The 13,843-nt window shown below is 47.7% G+C and overlaps 1 protein-coding gene across 1 annotated transcript in view; it reads left to right on the top strand.

Moving 5' to 3' along the window:
- The first annotated feature begins 1,794 nt into the window (after positions 1–1,794).
- The window catches only part of LOC121166560 (leucine-rich repeat-containing protein 37B-like), a 29,370-nt gene continuing 17,321 nt past the window's right edge, over positions 1,795–13,843 (top strand). The window contains 7 exon segments of the mRNA XM_040995752.1: positions 1,795–3,546; positions 5,316–5,805; positions 8,421–8,492; positions 9,370–9,441; positions 11,815–11,886; positions 12,404–12,484; positions 13,621–13,692. Of these exon segments, the coding sequence (XP_040851686.1) occupies positions 2,433–3,546; positions 5,316–5,805; positions 8,421–8,492; positions 9,370–9,441; positions 11,815–11,886; positions 12,404–12,484; positions 13,621–13,692 (1,973 nt within the window). The 5' untranslated portion in view covers positions 1,795–2,432.

Here is a 13,843-nt window from a genome sequence, read left to right as displayed (position 1 = left end):
GAGCACACACAATGGCTGGTAAAACTCCTACAACGACTTCTGGGAGAGGGTTTCTCTCTCCTTGGGCCAAGGGACCCACAACCTTTTAATAATACAAGAACCCAAACCGGATTTATCTATGCAAAGTGAAGGCAGGAAAGTGGGCAGCCACGAAATTTATAAAAGCTCTTCTTCCATCTCAACCCCTGGGAAACCAAAATTATAATGAGTTAAAAAAGCAAAACATGAAAACTGCAACATGCTGTCCAACAAAAAAGGGGCAAACCACTAAACGCATGAACCCTAGACACAAGCGCAGCACTACCACCCTGTCTGGCTGCGTGCTGGAGGCCCCAGCTCCTGGTCCTGACCCTGGTGCCAGTGCGCCGCCCAGCTGGGCACTTCCCAGTAGGACGTCTGGGGCAGGCACAGGTGGGCGCCATCAGGAGACACTTGGAGCGAGGGGCAGAACTTCAAGGGCACTCCGCGCAGTGTCTTCTGCCATGTCCTCGCCCCTCCTGCGTCCACAGGGATCCTCGCCCCAGTCCACAGGGTCCGGCTCTAATGGAGCACAGTGATGCTCAGATAAAGTATGTACAGGGCTGGGAGGTAGATGTTTTCCAAGACTTGGGGTAAGACTACTAAGTTACTAAGAAAGGGGTGGTCATTGTAATGGGTCACAATGAAGGAGTTGGGGAGAGGTAGGGAGTTTGGGATCAAACTGTGGGGAGCTGGGCAGGGATAACAAGGCCAAGCCAGAGACAGGGACACCAGAAATGGGGGATCTTGGGCACATCCTGCATAAGGCTTTCAGGTTGCCAGAGCAATGAGTGGCAAGGGTAAGGTTGCCAGGAAACTAAGATAGGGTCATGAGAGCAGCAGTCTTCACTCATGACCGCTGGCATGGTGATGGGATAAGGCAGAGAGAGGGTCACGAGTGGGAGCAGCTGTCTAGGCCAGCAGCGGTGGGGTGGGAGCAAGCCGAGGGGCAGAGCTGAGGCGCGGGCAAGGACGGGTGAGGGCTCCGAGGGCGACAGACTCACTCCAGCACCAGCGCTGCAGATTCACGGGGAGGGCTGCAGGCCCGGCAAACTGCAGCTCCTGCACTGCGCTCCTTGCTCCCGGTGCCGACTCACCTAGGGGAGCAGGCACAACGGCAGGGAGCACTTTCGGCCGCGGTGCTCCTCGGCTCCCAACTGCCGCCCTCGGCACCTAACGGCCCAAGGAACCCGAGCCGCCAACGGCTCTCCCTGCGCCAACTCCTGGAAGTAGGTGAGCGGAACCCGGGCGCGAGACCTGGGGATTTGGCCAAGGCGCCCTTCCTCGCTCAGGTCAACCCTCGCGCGCTGGGTCCATAGAAGGATCCCGGGAGAGGAAGCTCGAGGCCGCGTGCCCTCCCCTCCCCTCTGGCTGCAGGAAAAGTGGCCGCGGGCGCCGGTGCTGGCGCAGCCCTGGCAGGCATCGGGCATCGCCACCCTCCGGGTGACTGAGGATCCAGCCGGCCCCAGAGACGCTCTGCTGCCAGCTCTGCGCCCTGGGAGACTCGGACGGGGTCGGCATTTCCGACATCACTCACAAGGGCGGTGCGACCGTCAGCTGAAGGAGGAGAAGCGGCAGCCCCAACATTGCGTAGATGGCACCGAGGGCAAACGAGGGCAGCAACCTGAAGCCAGAGCCCGGTCTCTCGCAGACGCTCGGGCAGGGTCAGCACCAAAGGTTCCCGGTTGCGCCCCCGAGTCTCACGTCCCCAAGCCAGCTGGCACAGTCCCGGACGTCTGCGCTGGGAGCGCCCCTGGTGGCGGCGGGTCCTACAAAAATCTTGGAGTCGTCCCTGATTTCATGGTAATTCCTACCAAATAGAGTGAGTGAATGATCAAACATGGACAGAAAGGATACTGAGGCTCTAGAGGAAGTGGACACACTTTTAAGTAAGTAGCCATAAGAAGCATTCTGCCCCTTTCCTAGCTGGCTCTGGTGAGAGGAAGAGCATCTCTTGGATTTCAACTCAAGAGGAGGCAGAGTTCTGGCTACCAGATTCCGACTAGCCATTCTGAATACTCCAAGAAGCCAGGCCTTGTGACTTCCTTGGGAAGCTTTGCCTCCTTCCCCCCACTACAATGGTCTGCTAGTGTCCTGGGGCCACCTGGGCTTGTGATCCTCAGCCTGCCTTGCGGATAGAGGGGATCTGGTGGGAACAGCTGTCTTTCCTGCAGGAGAAGGGCAGCAGTGACTGTGAGAAAAAGGTGCCCAAGTTCAGAGCAGCAGAGACCAACAAAGGCTGTGTAATGAAGATGTCATCAGTAAAGGGCGGGGCAGAAGGCAAGGTTACTAAGGAACAGGTGCCAAGGGACTCTCATATGCTTCACACCTTTGAATAAGGTGGATTGCTTTTCCCTTGGTAGTTTGATCTACTGCTTACAAAAAACCCTGACCCCTCCCCGCCCGCTACCAAAATGAGCCTTTGGCTTATACTGCTGTTGCAGTTAGTACAGGCAACACCTCCTCAGGAGTGGGACCAGAACTTGGTCCAGCTGACTCCTGAGGCCTGGTCTACCCAATCTATGGGTAGACTAGATGAGTTGCTCAGTGCGCTGACAACTGAAACAGACCCCAGTGGCTTTGATGACCTGGGGTCTACAAATGTTCTAGATGACAATGTCGTCTATCCTGGTGGCTTCCCGATGGAATTAGAGGAACACCCAGGTGAGCTCCTGGAGCCCTTTGATGGGGCAGAACCATCTGAACTTCAGCCAGAGGACATACCTCAAAGCCCCGAGACTCTTGAGGAGGGCCAGCCTTCGTTGCTCCAAAAAGAAGGCCTAGCCCAGGTTCCACAGCCTCTCAAGGAGACTACACCTTCTCCAATGCTGCAGGGGTCTCCAATTCAGATCTCTGCTGCTGAAGAAGCTGTCCGGCAGCTTGTTCAAAACGAGATCAGTGTTCCACGTCCACCGCTGCAATCTACTTTGCCAAGCATCACAGGGAGGCCAGCGGATGTGATGCTCACAATTACGCTACAGCCAGGTGGTGAAGTTCAAAGTACTCTGGGCCAGCTGCAGGCCCCAGTTCAGCCTGCAGGGATCTCGCAAGGGGAATCCCCTCCCTCAATCCCACAAGAGGCTCCAGCTCAGACTCCAGGCCCTTCTGTAGACCTAGAGCCTTTCCCGAGTAATCAAGAGGAGTCTGCTCAGTATGCTGAGCCTTCAGTGGAGGTGGAACCTCTAGGCCAGCAGGTGGCCCCAATTCCTCCCGCTCCAGGCCCATCTGTGGGAACAGAATCTCTTCCAGGCCACCAGGTGACCCCAGCTCAGAGTGCACGTCCTTCTGTGGAGGTCACATCTCCTCCCACCCAGCTGGAACAGCCAACTCAGGATGCTGAGCCTTCGTTGGAGGCAGAACCTTCTCCAGGCCAGCAGGAACAGTTTGCTCAGCCATCCGAGTCCATTGGACCTGCTGAATCTCCTAAAGGCCAGCCTGGGGAGGACACAGTTCAGCCTCCAGAGCACCAGGAGGAAATATTCGTAGCTTCAGCTCACCACCACTGGCAACAACACATGGACTTACCCAGTATGCCTGCTAAACCTGCACGTTTGCAGAGTACAATGCAAGCAGATACAGAAGATGGCTTGCCAATAAGGCACAATGCTGAAGCTCAGCCTGAGGCCCCAGCTGCGCCTCCAGAAGCTTTTGAAGAGGTTGAGTCTATTTCTTCATCAGAAATACCTCAGGAAGAGGAACCCTCATCTGAGGAAATCAGACTGTCTCCAGCCCAGCAGGAAGCTCCAGCTCCGGTGTCAGAGACCGAAGAAGTGAAATCTCCACCTGCAGAGTCTCATGAGGCGACAGTTCCTCCTGAAGGTCAGTCTCCAACATTGCCGAGTGTGTCTGTTAACCCTGCAGAGACCATGACCGAGGCTATAACTTTCAAGCCAACAGGAAGTTGCAGCTCAGGCCTCGGGGAACAATGAGCTGGACCTGACACTCCTGAAAGGAGGTGACCACTCAACAGTTTCCACAAGTATGGATAAGTCAGTAGATCCTGAGGTCACCTTCACTTCACCTTCAGAGGTTGAGCCTTACCCAGCCTTACCTTCTGCAGCTGAGCCAGAGGCCATGGATGAGACTGCAGCTTCCCCTAAGGAGATAGAGCCTATCCCTACAGAATGGGAATCTCCAGCTGAACCCCTGGAGGCCCTTCCGATCACCCTTCCGTCTCCACCACGGCTGAAAGTGTCCGCTCAACATCCGGAAATGACTGTGGGTTCCAAAAGCCAACCCCAAGTATATTACCTGACTCCATCTCCTACTACAGAGGGTGTCATTTCTTCGGAGCCCCTAACCCAACCTCGAGAGCCACTTCAAGAATCTGTAGATGAGGAGGCAACGGTCCCCAAACCAGCTCAGGAACAGGCTCCGTATCTAATATTACCCAGGGTCACCTTTCAGCCTTTGAAGCTGCAGCTGACTATAACTCCAGGACCCAGTGTGGAGGCTGAACATTCTACAGCCCTGAAGACCACAACAACTCTGGACTCTGAGATTTCACATCCAGACCAGGTCCAGACTCACCATGCAGCCCTGCCCAAGGTCACAGTTGCACATTGGGACCTGGGAAATACCCCAACTCCAGAACTCAATATAGAGGTTGACCAGGCTCCAACCACTCAGGAGACCCCTGTGCAGCTTACAGAGCCATCTACAGAGGTGGGAGCTCAACCTCCAGTGTTGCAAGAGGTGGCCGTTCCAACGCCAGCTCCACCTCAACCTCCAGTGACACCCAGTGTCACAGATCAGACCTTGAACCTACCACCTACCACCTACACCTACCAATGGTCCAGAACCCACTGCAGAGGCTGAGCATGCAACCGCCCTGAAAGAACCTACAGGAACGAGTCCAGATGCAATTCTGACTCAGCATCTAAACCCGAGTCCTGCTGTGGAGGTCGAACATTCTACAGCCCCGAGGAATGCCAAAACACCACCTCCAGGTGTCCCTGAGGTGACACTTCCACAGGCAGAGCTGGTTCAGGCGCAGCATCCAAACCTGACTGAAGTCACAGTTCAGGCGTTTGATATTCAGCTGGCTTTTCAATCCAGAATTGCGGAAGTTGAATCATCTCCAGCCCTGCAGAAGACCTCAGCTCAGCCTCCAGAGCCTCCATTGGAGGTTGTAGCTCCAATTCAGCATATAGTGCCAGTCAGTGTCACAGTTGAAGCTGTGAAGACAGAAATTTTCAAAATCCCAGAACCCACCACGTTGGCTGAACAGTCTACAGCCCTGGAGACTACATCAGCAGCACCTCCAAGGCATTCTGAGGTGCCACCTACATATACAGACCGGAGCCAGACTCAACAAGTCACAGGCAATCCTCTCAATTTATCTACAGAGGTCAAGCCTACAACTATTTCGGTTACTCTAACTCGGCCACCAGAGCCAACTAGTGATATAGTAACTGTAGCAACATCAACCGGAGTCACGGGTCAGCCTTCAGATTCCCGAGTCACGGGTCAGCCTTCAGAGTTGGAGCCTATCAAAGCTCCAGTCCCTGCTCCAGAGGTTGGCCCTTCTAAAATCCTGAAGACTACAGCTCCACCTGCAGGGCAGTTTCCAACTTTGTATCCTGAAGTCAAGGCTGCTGAGTATGCTACCCGGCTAACTACTTTCATTGAGTCAAAAGAAAGCACCCCCAACAGCACGGACATCTGCGAGCTCTGTACCTGCAAAAATGGAATGCTGTCATGTACCAATCTCAGCCCGTGGCAGAAGCTCCACCAAGTGCCTGTGCCAGGATCCTTCAGTGCCCACAATGACACCTTCACCATCTTGTAAGAACTACCCTTCCTCAGAGTTCTCTAGATCTTGTCTGTCATGGTAGCCTTTTGCTCAGTACCTTGCTGGGCCTTCCTCCTGACTCAACCTGTATTTCCTGACTTCCTATTGTGACATTTTTCTTGTCGCCTTTCCTTCTCCTTCTCTTAAAAAAAAAAACTACTAGATTTACTGGAAAGGCAGAATTACAGCAAGAAGAGAGATCTAGAAAAAGTGATCTTACTTCTGCTGCTTTACTCCTCATATTGCCACAATGGCTGGGGCTGGGCCAGGCCAAAGGTAAGGAGCAAGAGCTTCTTCTGGGTCTCCTGTGTGGGTTCAGGGGCCCAAGCACTTGAGCCATTTTCCACTGTATTCCCAGGCACATTAGTGGGGAGCTGGATAGGAAGTGGAGAAGCTGGTCATCAAACCGGTACCCACATATGTATGGGATGCCAGCATCCTGACAGCCTGACCTGTTACCCTTGACTATTGGAATCAGCAAGGCTTAGTAGACAGCTTGTCTGCCAAGAACTGACTTACAAAGCAATGAAAGATATTAAATGAACAACCTTGAATATCAGCTACAGGGGTTTCAGAGTTATACTATGAGCTGCAGAAAACCCTGAAAGTTTTCAAGCAAGAGAGAGGTGATCAAAACAGAAAGATTATTTTTTTTTAAAGATTTATTATTATTATTTTTTATTGGAAAGGCGGATATACAGAGAGGAGAGACAGAGAGGAAGATCTTCCGTCCGATGATTCACTCCCCAAGTGAGCGCAACGGGCCGATGCTATGCTGATCCGAAGCCAGGAGCCTCTTCCGGGTCTCCCACACGGGTGCAGGGTCCCAAAGCTTTGGGCCGTCCTCGACTGCTTTCCCGGGCCACAGGCAGGGAGCTGGAAGGGAAGCGGGGCTGCCGGGATTAGAACCGGTGCCCATATGGGATCCCGGGCGTGCCTGGCAAGGACCTTAACCACTGCGCCACGGCGCCGGGCCCAACAGAAAGATTATTTTTAAAAATTTTAAAAGAAATTGATCATTGTCTTAATTTTTTTCTGTGCATTTACTCAAAAGGCAGAGAGACAGATTCAGAGAGAGAGTTTCCATTTGCTAGTTCATTCTCTAAATGCCTGAACAGCAGGCACTGGGTTGGTCAAAGTGGGCTAAGAACCCAACCCAGGTCTGCCATGAGGGTGGCAGGAGGGCAGCTATTGGAGCCAGCTCCACTACCTTCTGGGTGTGTGTGGGCAGAAAGCTGAAGTCAGTAACTGGAGCCGGGTAGGAGCCCAGGCACTCTGACGTGAGATGTGTTTTAGTTACTAGGCCAAATGCCTGTTTCAGAAATATGATTTTAGACACTATATGGAGAGTCATCTAGAGAGGAAAGCTTACTTCAGGGACATTAAAAAAAAAGACCTCTAGTAAAATCAAGGAATAAAATGAGAATGAGACCAAGTCACCAGCTCTGATAGGAATGAAAAGAAAGTCCCTGAGATGAAAAAGGCCGGATGGACCTAGAAACTGATCAAAGGCTGGTGGGTGGATGTATGCACAGAAGAAAAAATATGACTGCAAGCTTTGTCCTGGGTGCTGGTGAGAGTGAGTTGCCTCACAGGTGCAGACAGCAATCAGAAAGGAGAGGCAATCTGAGGGAGGTGTGTTCAGTTTTAATACTTTATGTTGGTGAACATAGAGCAAAGCCTTCTGGTTGAATGGGAATGTCCACCAGGCAGAACACGCAGGTACAACCGTGTTGTACATAAGCCATGCAGGTGCACTGTTGATGATGGAGTGAAGACAGAAGCACAGGTAAAGACTCAAAGTTACCCAGACTTGAAACTTACAGTATTTAAGATTGCTTTGGAATGTGGATGATTCATGGGTACATTCTTACTTTGCCAAAGGATCATGGAACAAAGAGAAAAATATCAGAATCTACACCCCCACACCCTTTATCATCCTATCCTCTCTACTCCACTATCCATAAGTCACTCCCATCTCCATGAGGATATGTGTCCCTCCTTCCAGTTTCTCTCCCTTGCACTTTTCCCTGAGGGAGGTGATGTTTTGCTCCTGGCTCAGTCATTTGATTTTTCCATCCCTCACCATGGCTATGGCCAGTGACCCATTCGTGTCAACGCATTAGTCCATCTGATTTTGCATTGTCCATGTCCATTCACGTAGGTAGAATAATTGCAGTAGAAGGTACTTGGCCAAAGTGTTAGAATTACTGTACGTTGGAGTTTCTTTATTCTTATTTGCTGCTGAAGATAAATTGATCCATTGTTCTCAGCTGAATTATTTTCTTACTGATTTGCAAAAGGACCAGTTTAGACACCCAGGGAATTTTGGAGGCAGTATGTCCCTCAAATGCAACTGATTGGCATTATCTATCAAAGAGATTGCACAAAGAGGAAGTTAAGCTTCTGAAGGGACACCTCAACGTTTGTGCCAGGACCCCATGTTCTTCTTTCTTAATTGTGCCTGCCATCAGGTGAAGCTCTAGAAACTAGAAAGCTGGTAGTAATATCCATATTCAATATCCCCATGAAGTTGCTACGAGTGTTTTCCTTGTTCTGTTCATTGTGTTCCTATCTATTCAAGGATATGAACTGTGCTTCTTTACAGAAATTTCCAAGGGAACGCTATATCCTACATTGACAAAAATGTATGGAAAGCATATCGCTGGGCTGAGACTTTGTGAGTATATTCTCTCTAAATATGGATACAAAAACAAAGTAACTGCATCTTAAACTCTTTGGTCCAGTATTAGAGGTCAGAATGTCTTGGAAAAGGTATTTACCCCTTCATGTTAACAAATCAACCTCTACTTATTACAGTTCTAAAACACAGTATTTGCAATGAGACCACTGAAGTTTATTTTTCATCTTGTAAGTAATACATGATTATATTATTTTTTATTTAAGATTTCTTTGCTTTTGTTGGACAAATTATTCTTACAAAGAGGAGAGACAGAAAGATTCTGTATCTGTTGGCTCACTTTCCAAGTGGCCTCCACAGGCAGAGCTGAGCCGAGGTGAAGCCAGGAGCCAAGAGCCTCTGCTGGCTCTCTCTTCTGGGTTCAGGGTCCTAAGGCTTTAGGCCATCTTCTACTGCTCTTCCAGGCCCTAAGGTAGGGAGTTGGATGGAAAGTGGAGCAGCCGGGACGTGCACTGGTGCCCACATTGGATCCCAGCTCTTGCAAGATGAGGATTTAGCCATTGAGCTTTCATGCTGGGCTCCATGATTATGTTCTTAAGAGACTAAAAACTGATACAGTAAAAATCTTCTTGTAGTGTAACATTCCATCCCTGAAGTAAGCTGCTGTGACTGTGATATACATCGCTCCAGACCTTCTCTTATGTTTTTCTGCACATCATTTAGACACAGGAAAACTAGTGTGATATGTGGGCTTTTTTTTTTTTTTTAAGATGTAATTGTTTTACTTGAAACTCATTAGAGTTACAGAGAAAGGGAGAAAGATCTAACTTGCATTTAAGTGGCACCCTACTGAGGGTTCCTCCACATCAGAGTTATTCCTGAATAAAAATTGTTGTTATTCTTCATTTTGATCCAGGATTCTCAGTGAAAATTATTTGACTGAATTACATAAGGATTCATTTGAAGGCTTGCTATTCCTGCAGCACTTGTAAGTTAGTTAAGCACATTTATTTCTGAGATTTTAGTTGTTTTCTATCAAATGAATAAGGTGTTTCAATAATCTCTAAAGTTTCTTCTAGTATTAAAATAACAATTCTGTAAGTATGTATAGGGTCTCATGCATTGAATCCATACTATTCATTTTGTATTCTTCAAGCGTAATAGCTGGGTATTTGGAGGGGTTGGTCAGGGGGAGGAATGCCAAGGATTTGGCCATCTTCCACTGCCTTTCCAGGCATATAGCAGGAATGTAGATGGAAAGTGGAGCAGTGAACTCAAACCAGGGCCCAACTGGGATGTTGGCATGGCAGGGCTGTTTTACCTACTATACCACAATGGGCTCCAAATGCCATGCATCTTTATTAGGCCGATTATTGCTACTCTTAGGAAATAGATTCTTCTTTCCAATTTATACAGCTGAAGGACAGTGGGTAGAAACAGCCTCATCTGACACTAACAATAATCCTTTGAATGACCAAGCTCTCTAGGCCTGAAGGGGACAATTGCTTCCATCTTTTTCTTCTGGACTCCCAAACCTTATAGACCTGATCTGGAGAAAAACAGAAGAGATAATAACTGTCCAGTACAACAGGCCCTTCCTTGCTTTTAGTGGGAAGTCCTTTGCAAGCTAGTTATTCTCTGTCGGCATCTATATTGTCATCCCTTTTTAAAATGCCATCATTTTTCATAACTGAAAGAGAATGCTAAGCACTTAGTCTAGTTTGAGGCTCTAAAATGTGTAAGGCAGGCTTCCTACCCTCCTAGGAGCTGCAAGATCGCTTGCAGGGGAAACACGCACAGAAATCAAACATGATCCAACAAACAGGTCGATGACAACACACTGCAGAGGGTCAGTGGAGTAATGCAACCACATTCCTTAAACACTAGTGATTTAGAAAAAAAAAATTAAAAGAAAAAAAAACTAGTAACTTGTTCCTCCTTCCGTTCACTCACTCCTTAGCTATTCCTTTATTTCCTAAGTATCTGAGTTTGCTTTGTTTCCATGAGCCAGGTGGAAACATGGTAAGCAGTGCGCATGAACAAGGCCAAGTCCATGCTTTCAAGGTGTTTATGCTTTGAAGGAAGGGGAGAGGCAAGGGTAACAATGTGAAAAAGAAAAGGGCACAGACATGATGTGCAAATTGCTTCTGGAGAACAGAACAGGGAAAAGAGACTCCAAGTTGGATCAGGGGGCTGTAGCGAGAGTGATATTGGTTAAACAGGGCATCATTGGAAGGACACTGTGTAGAGCCACTGGGCATCATTGGGAGGACAGTGTGGGGCGATACCCTCAGACCGCAGAAGGAAAGTGAGAGAAGGGCAAAACATGGGAGAGTGTCTGAGGAACGCCATGAGTACCTGTGGAGTCCACGGAGGAAAGCCGTAAGGAGTGTGGGGCCACAGCCTCCAGGGCTTTGACTGTCATGCAAAAGTCACCAGCCAGGAGAGCCACGTGTTCCTGGCAGCGCTCTGAAGCAAAACCGAGCCTGCATCAACGTCATCCAGGGGCTTGCAGAACTAGGTTCTGTCTCTACCACCCCAGCCCTGCCGAGTTCCTGATTGAGTTCTAGATCCGGGCCGAGAATTTGCATCTTCGGTGCCTAAGTGAAGCCAGTGTTTGAGAACCACTTCTGGAGAGTTCCAGAAGAGAGACTAGAGATGGAGACAGCCACAGTGGGCAGTTGGCAGCCATGCGGGTGAAAAGTGAGGCAAGCTGGGATCCATGTTACTATGGTCACAAGTGAGTGTTTTCCAACAAGAATCCAGTTCATGCTGTTTTCTGTTCTGCTGCCACTGCGCAGCTGAAACAAATCTGCTTTTACGCAATGTCAAGACGACGTGAAATCAGAAAAGAATTCCTACTAAGGATAATATAATTCTGAATTAATTCAAAATGATGAGTTCATCTGAGGAGTAGCTTCCCTTCAAATGATTTGAAAGGTTCTCTGGTTTATTCTGGAACTGAACTAGTTCCAAAAAGAGAACCACACCAGGCAGGTATAAAAGTAGAATATTCGTCTGAATATTAGAAATTACAGATAGAGGTACAAACTTTGATCTCATTGTCTTGAATTTGATGAGACTACTAAAGGTCATCTGATCATATCTCTTGCTGCCAGGAAATTTTCCCTTCAGAGTCTTATCAAGAGCTATAGCCATGCTGTATATTTTATTTATAAAGACCCAGAAGGTGAGACTGTTAGGAGAGGTTACAAGTTTGATTAGGAGCTCTGGAATGTTCAAACAGATGCCCAAAGGTGTAGTTTAGACAAAAACTGCATATTCAACATTAAGAAATACAAATTCTGTTCATTCCTACTCACTAGAGATCTAATAGACATTTTGCTTTTTCTTTTCCTAGGGATTTATCCTGTAATAAACTAAAATTTATTGAAAGGAGTACATTTGAATCACTCCCCTTTTTGACATCTATGTAAGTTATAATGTCATCTTTGGAATTACAGTAAGTCTTAATTGTAACCCCCCTTGGTAGTCAATCATATTTCGCAATATCATTATAATTCTTACTTGTAGAAAGTTAGCTAGAATTATGTAGCAAATCTTTCTAATCTCCAGAGATATTTTGGGCCAATGTCAGGGTGCTGCGAAATCACCTGCCATGAATTGTTCTAGAACAACTGCCATGTACAGGACAGACCTCCACAAAGAAGAATTACCCAGCTCAAAACTCTAAAGTGCTCAAGTTGTGAAACCTTGTTCCAGAGAGAGGAAATGAAAATCACTGAGCACAAGTATTTGTCGCGTGTGGTTTGGTGTACCTAATGCACCGCCTGTGTAGATGTGAAAGTGTTAAGTCAGAAGCCAGAGTCTTCCAACTGGGAAGTCTTGAGTGTGTGGAGGCGATGTTTCACCTGTACAAATTAGGATCACTGCTGAAAGATGAATGTTCTAAAAGAGTAACTTTCTTCTTAATTTGTGTCTTTTCACAGAAATCTTGGTTGCAATTTACTCACAGAAGTGAGTTTTGGCACATTTCAGGCATGGCATGGAATGCATTTTTTGCATGTGATGTAAGTGAAATACAAGATAAACACATATTAAAGAGCTGTGTATATGTAAAATCTATATAGTTATCTTTAGCTGAGTGTAAGTCATGAACAAATTCTGCAAAGTATGGCTTAAGTTCCACTCTTTTTTTTTTTTTTTTTTTTTCCAATGAGGACACCAAGGTGCATTGAGGCTCAGGACTTTGTGTGACAGCTGACATGCTCTGCTTTTCCTAGTGCTGATCTTGGCCTTGGGCAAGAGAGCATAGCTAGCAAATACTATCCAGTTAGCACTGCTGCCAGAGTCCCCACAGTGCTGCTCGGATTCCCAGTGCTCCTTGAGATTCCAGCCCGAATTTAACTGGGATTGCTGCTCAGTCTGGGGAGCCGAGGTGCTGGTGCTTTCTCAGGGTCACTTTCTTCTAAATGATAAAGCAGAAAGAACAACTGAAAATTCAACACAGTCACCCAGCTCATGGTGTGTTTTGACAAGTGAAGTTATAAACCATCTGTGGGCAAGGGAACTTTTGAAGTAGCAAAGGTGGTGTTTATTTTAAGCTATGATGTGAAAAGTAATAGGAAAGCATTGCTCTAGCCTGATTTTGTGTACATCCAGGGCACACTTGAATGAAATGTTGCAGTTTTATTCCCTCCCTGCTTAACAATTCTGTGATGGTCCACGGCCAGGGGAATTGAGATTTGAGATAGAGATTTTCTTCCAAGCCTGACCTTGGACAAGATAGCCACCTGTCCTGTGGTTCATGATTTCACAGTTCCATTTGCATTCGAGGGAGGGGTTTAAGATGTGCTGGGAGTGAGTGGACCAATACTTGTTGCAGATCCTGGCTGTATGGCCTCCTCCCTCCCTCCATTCATGTGGTGCAGGGTCCCAAGCCTTGGGCCATCCTTCACTGCCCTCTCAGGCCACGAGCATGGAGCCGGATGGGAAGCAGGGCTGCCAGGATTAGAACCAGTGTCCGTATGGGATCCCAGCATGATCAAGCCAAGGACTTCAGTTACCAGGCTACTGGGAAGGCCCATTAAATTATTTTTGTTAATTTATAAATTCTCTGTCATATATATGTATATGTATATAAACTTTTGCACATGTTTATACATAGAGAAGAGGTGTATAATTTTTATCCCATTGCATTTTTCAGAAATCTTGATCAGAATCCATTGACAACTGTCGAAGATCCCTATCTTTTTAATTTGCCAGCATTAAAATATCTGTAAGTATGAAAAATAAACCGCATGAATCATGGGGTGATTTATACTCCTTGTTTTTACTTTGATCAAAATTTAAGTATTTTGCATTGAGGCTAAAAAGTTGCAATTTTAAGTTGAACTGGGCTCCTGGATTAAGAAAAGATGTACAATGTG

This window comes from Ochotona curzoniae, unplaced genomic scaffold (assembly GCF_017591425.1).
Source record: "Ochotona curzoniae isolate NIBS_2020 unplaced genomic scaffold, NIBS_Ocur_1.0 patch175, whole genome shotgun sequence".
Lineage (NCBI taxonomy): Eukaryota > Metazoa > Chordata > Mammalia > Lagomorpha > Ochotonidae > Ochotona > Ochotona curzoniae.
Note: the sequence above shows the minus strand (reverse complement) of the source record. Positions and strands in the feature narration are given on the sequence as shown.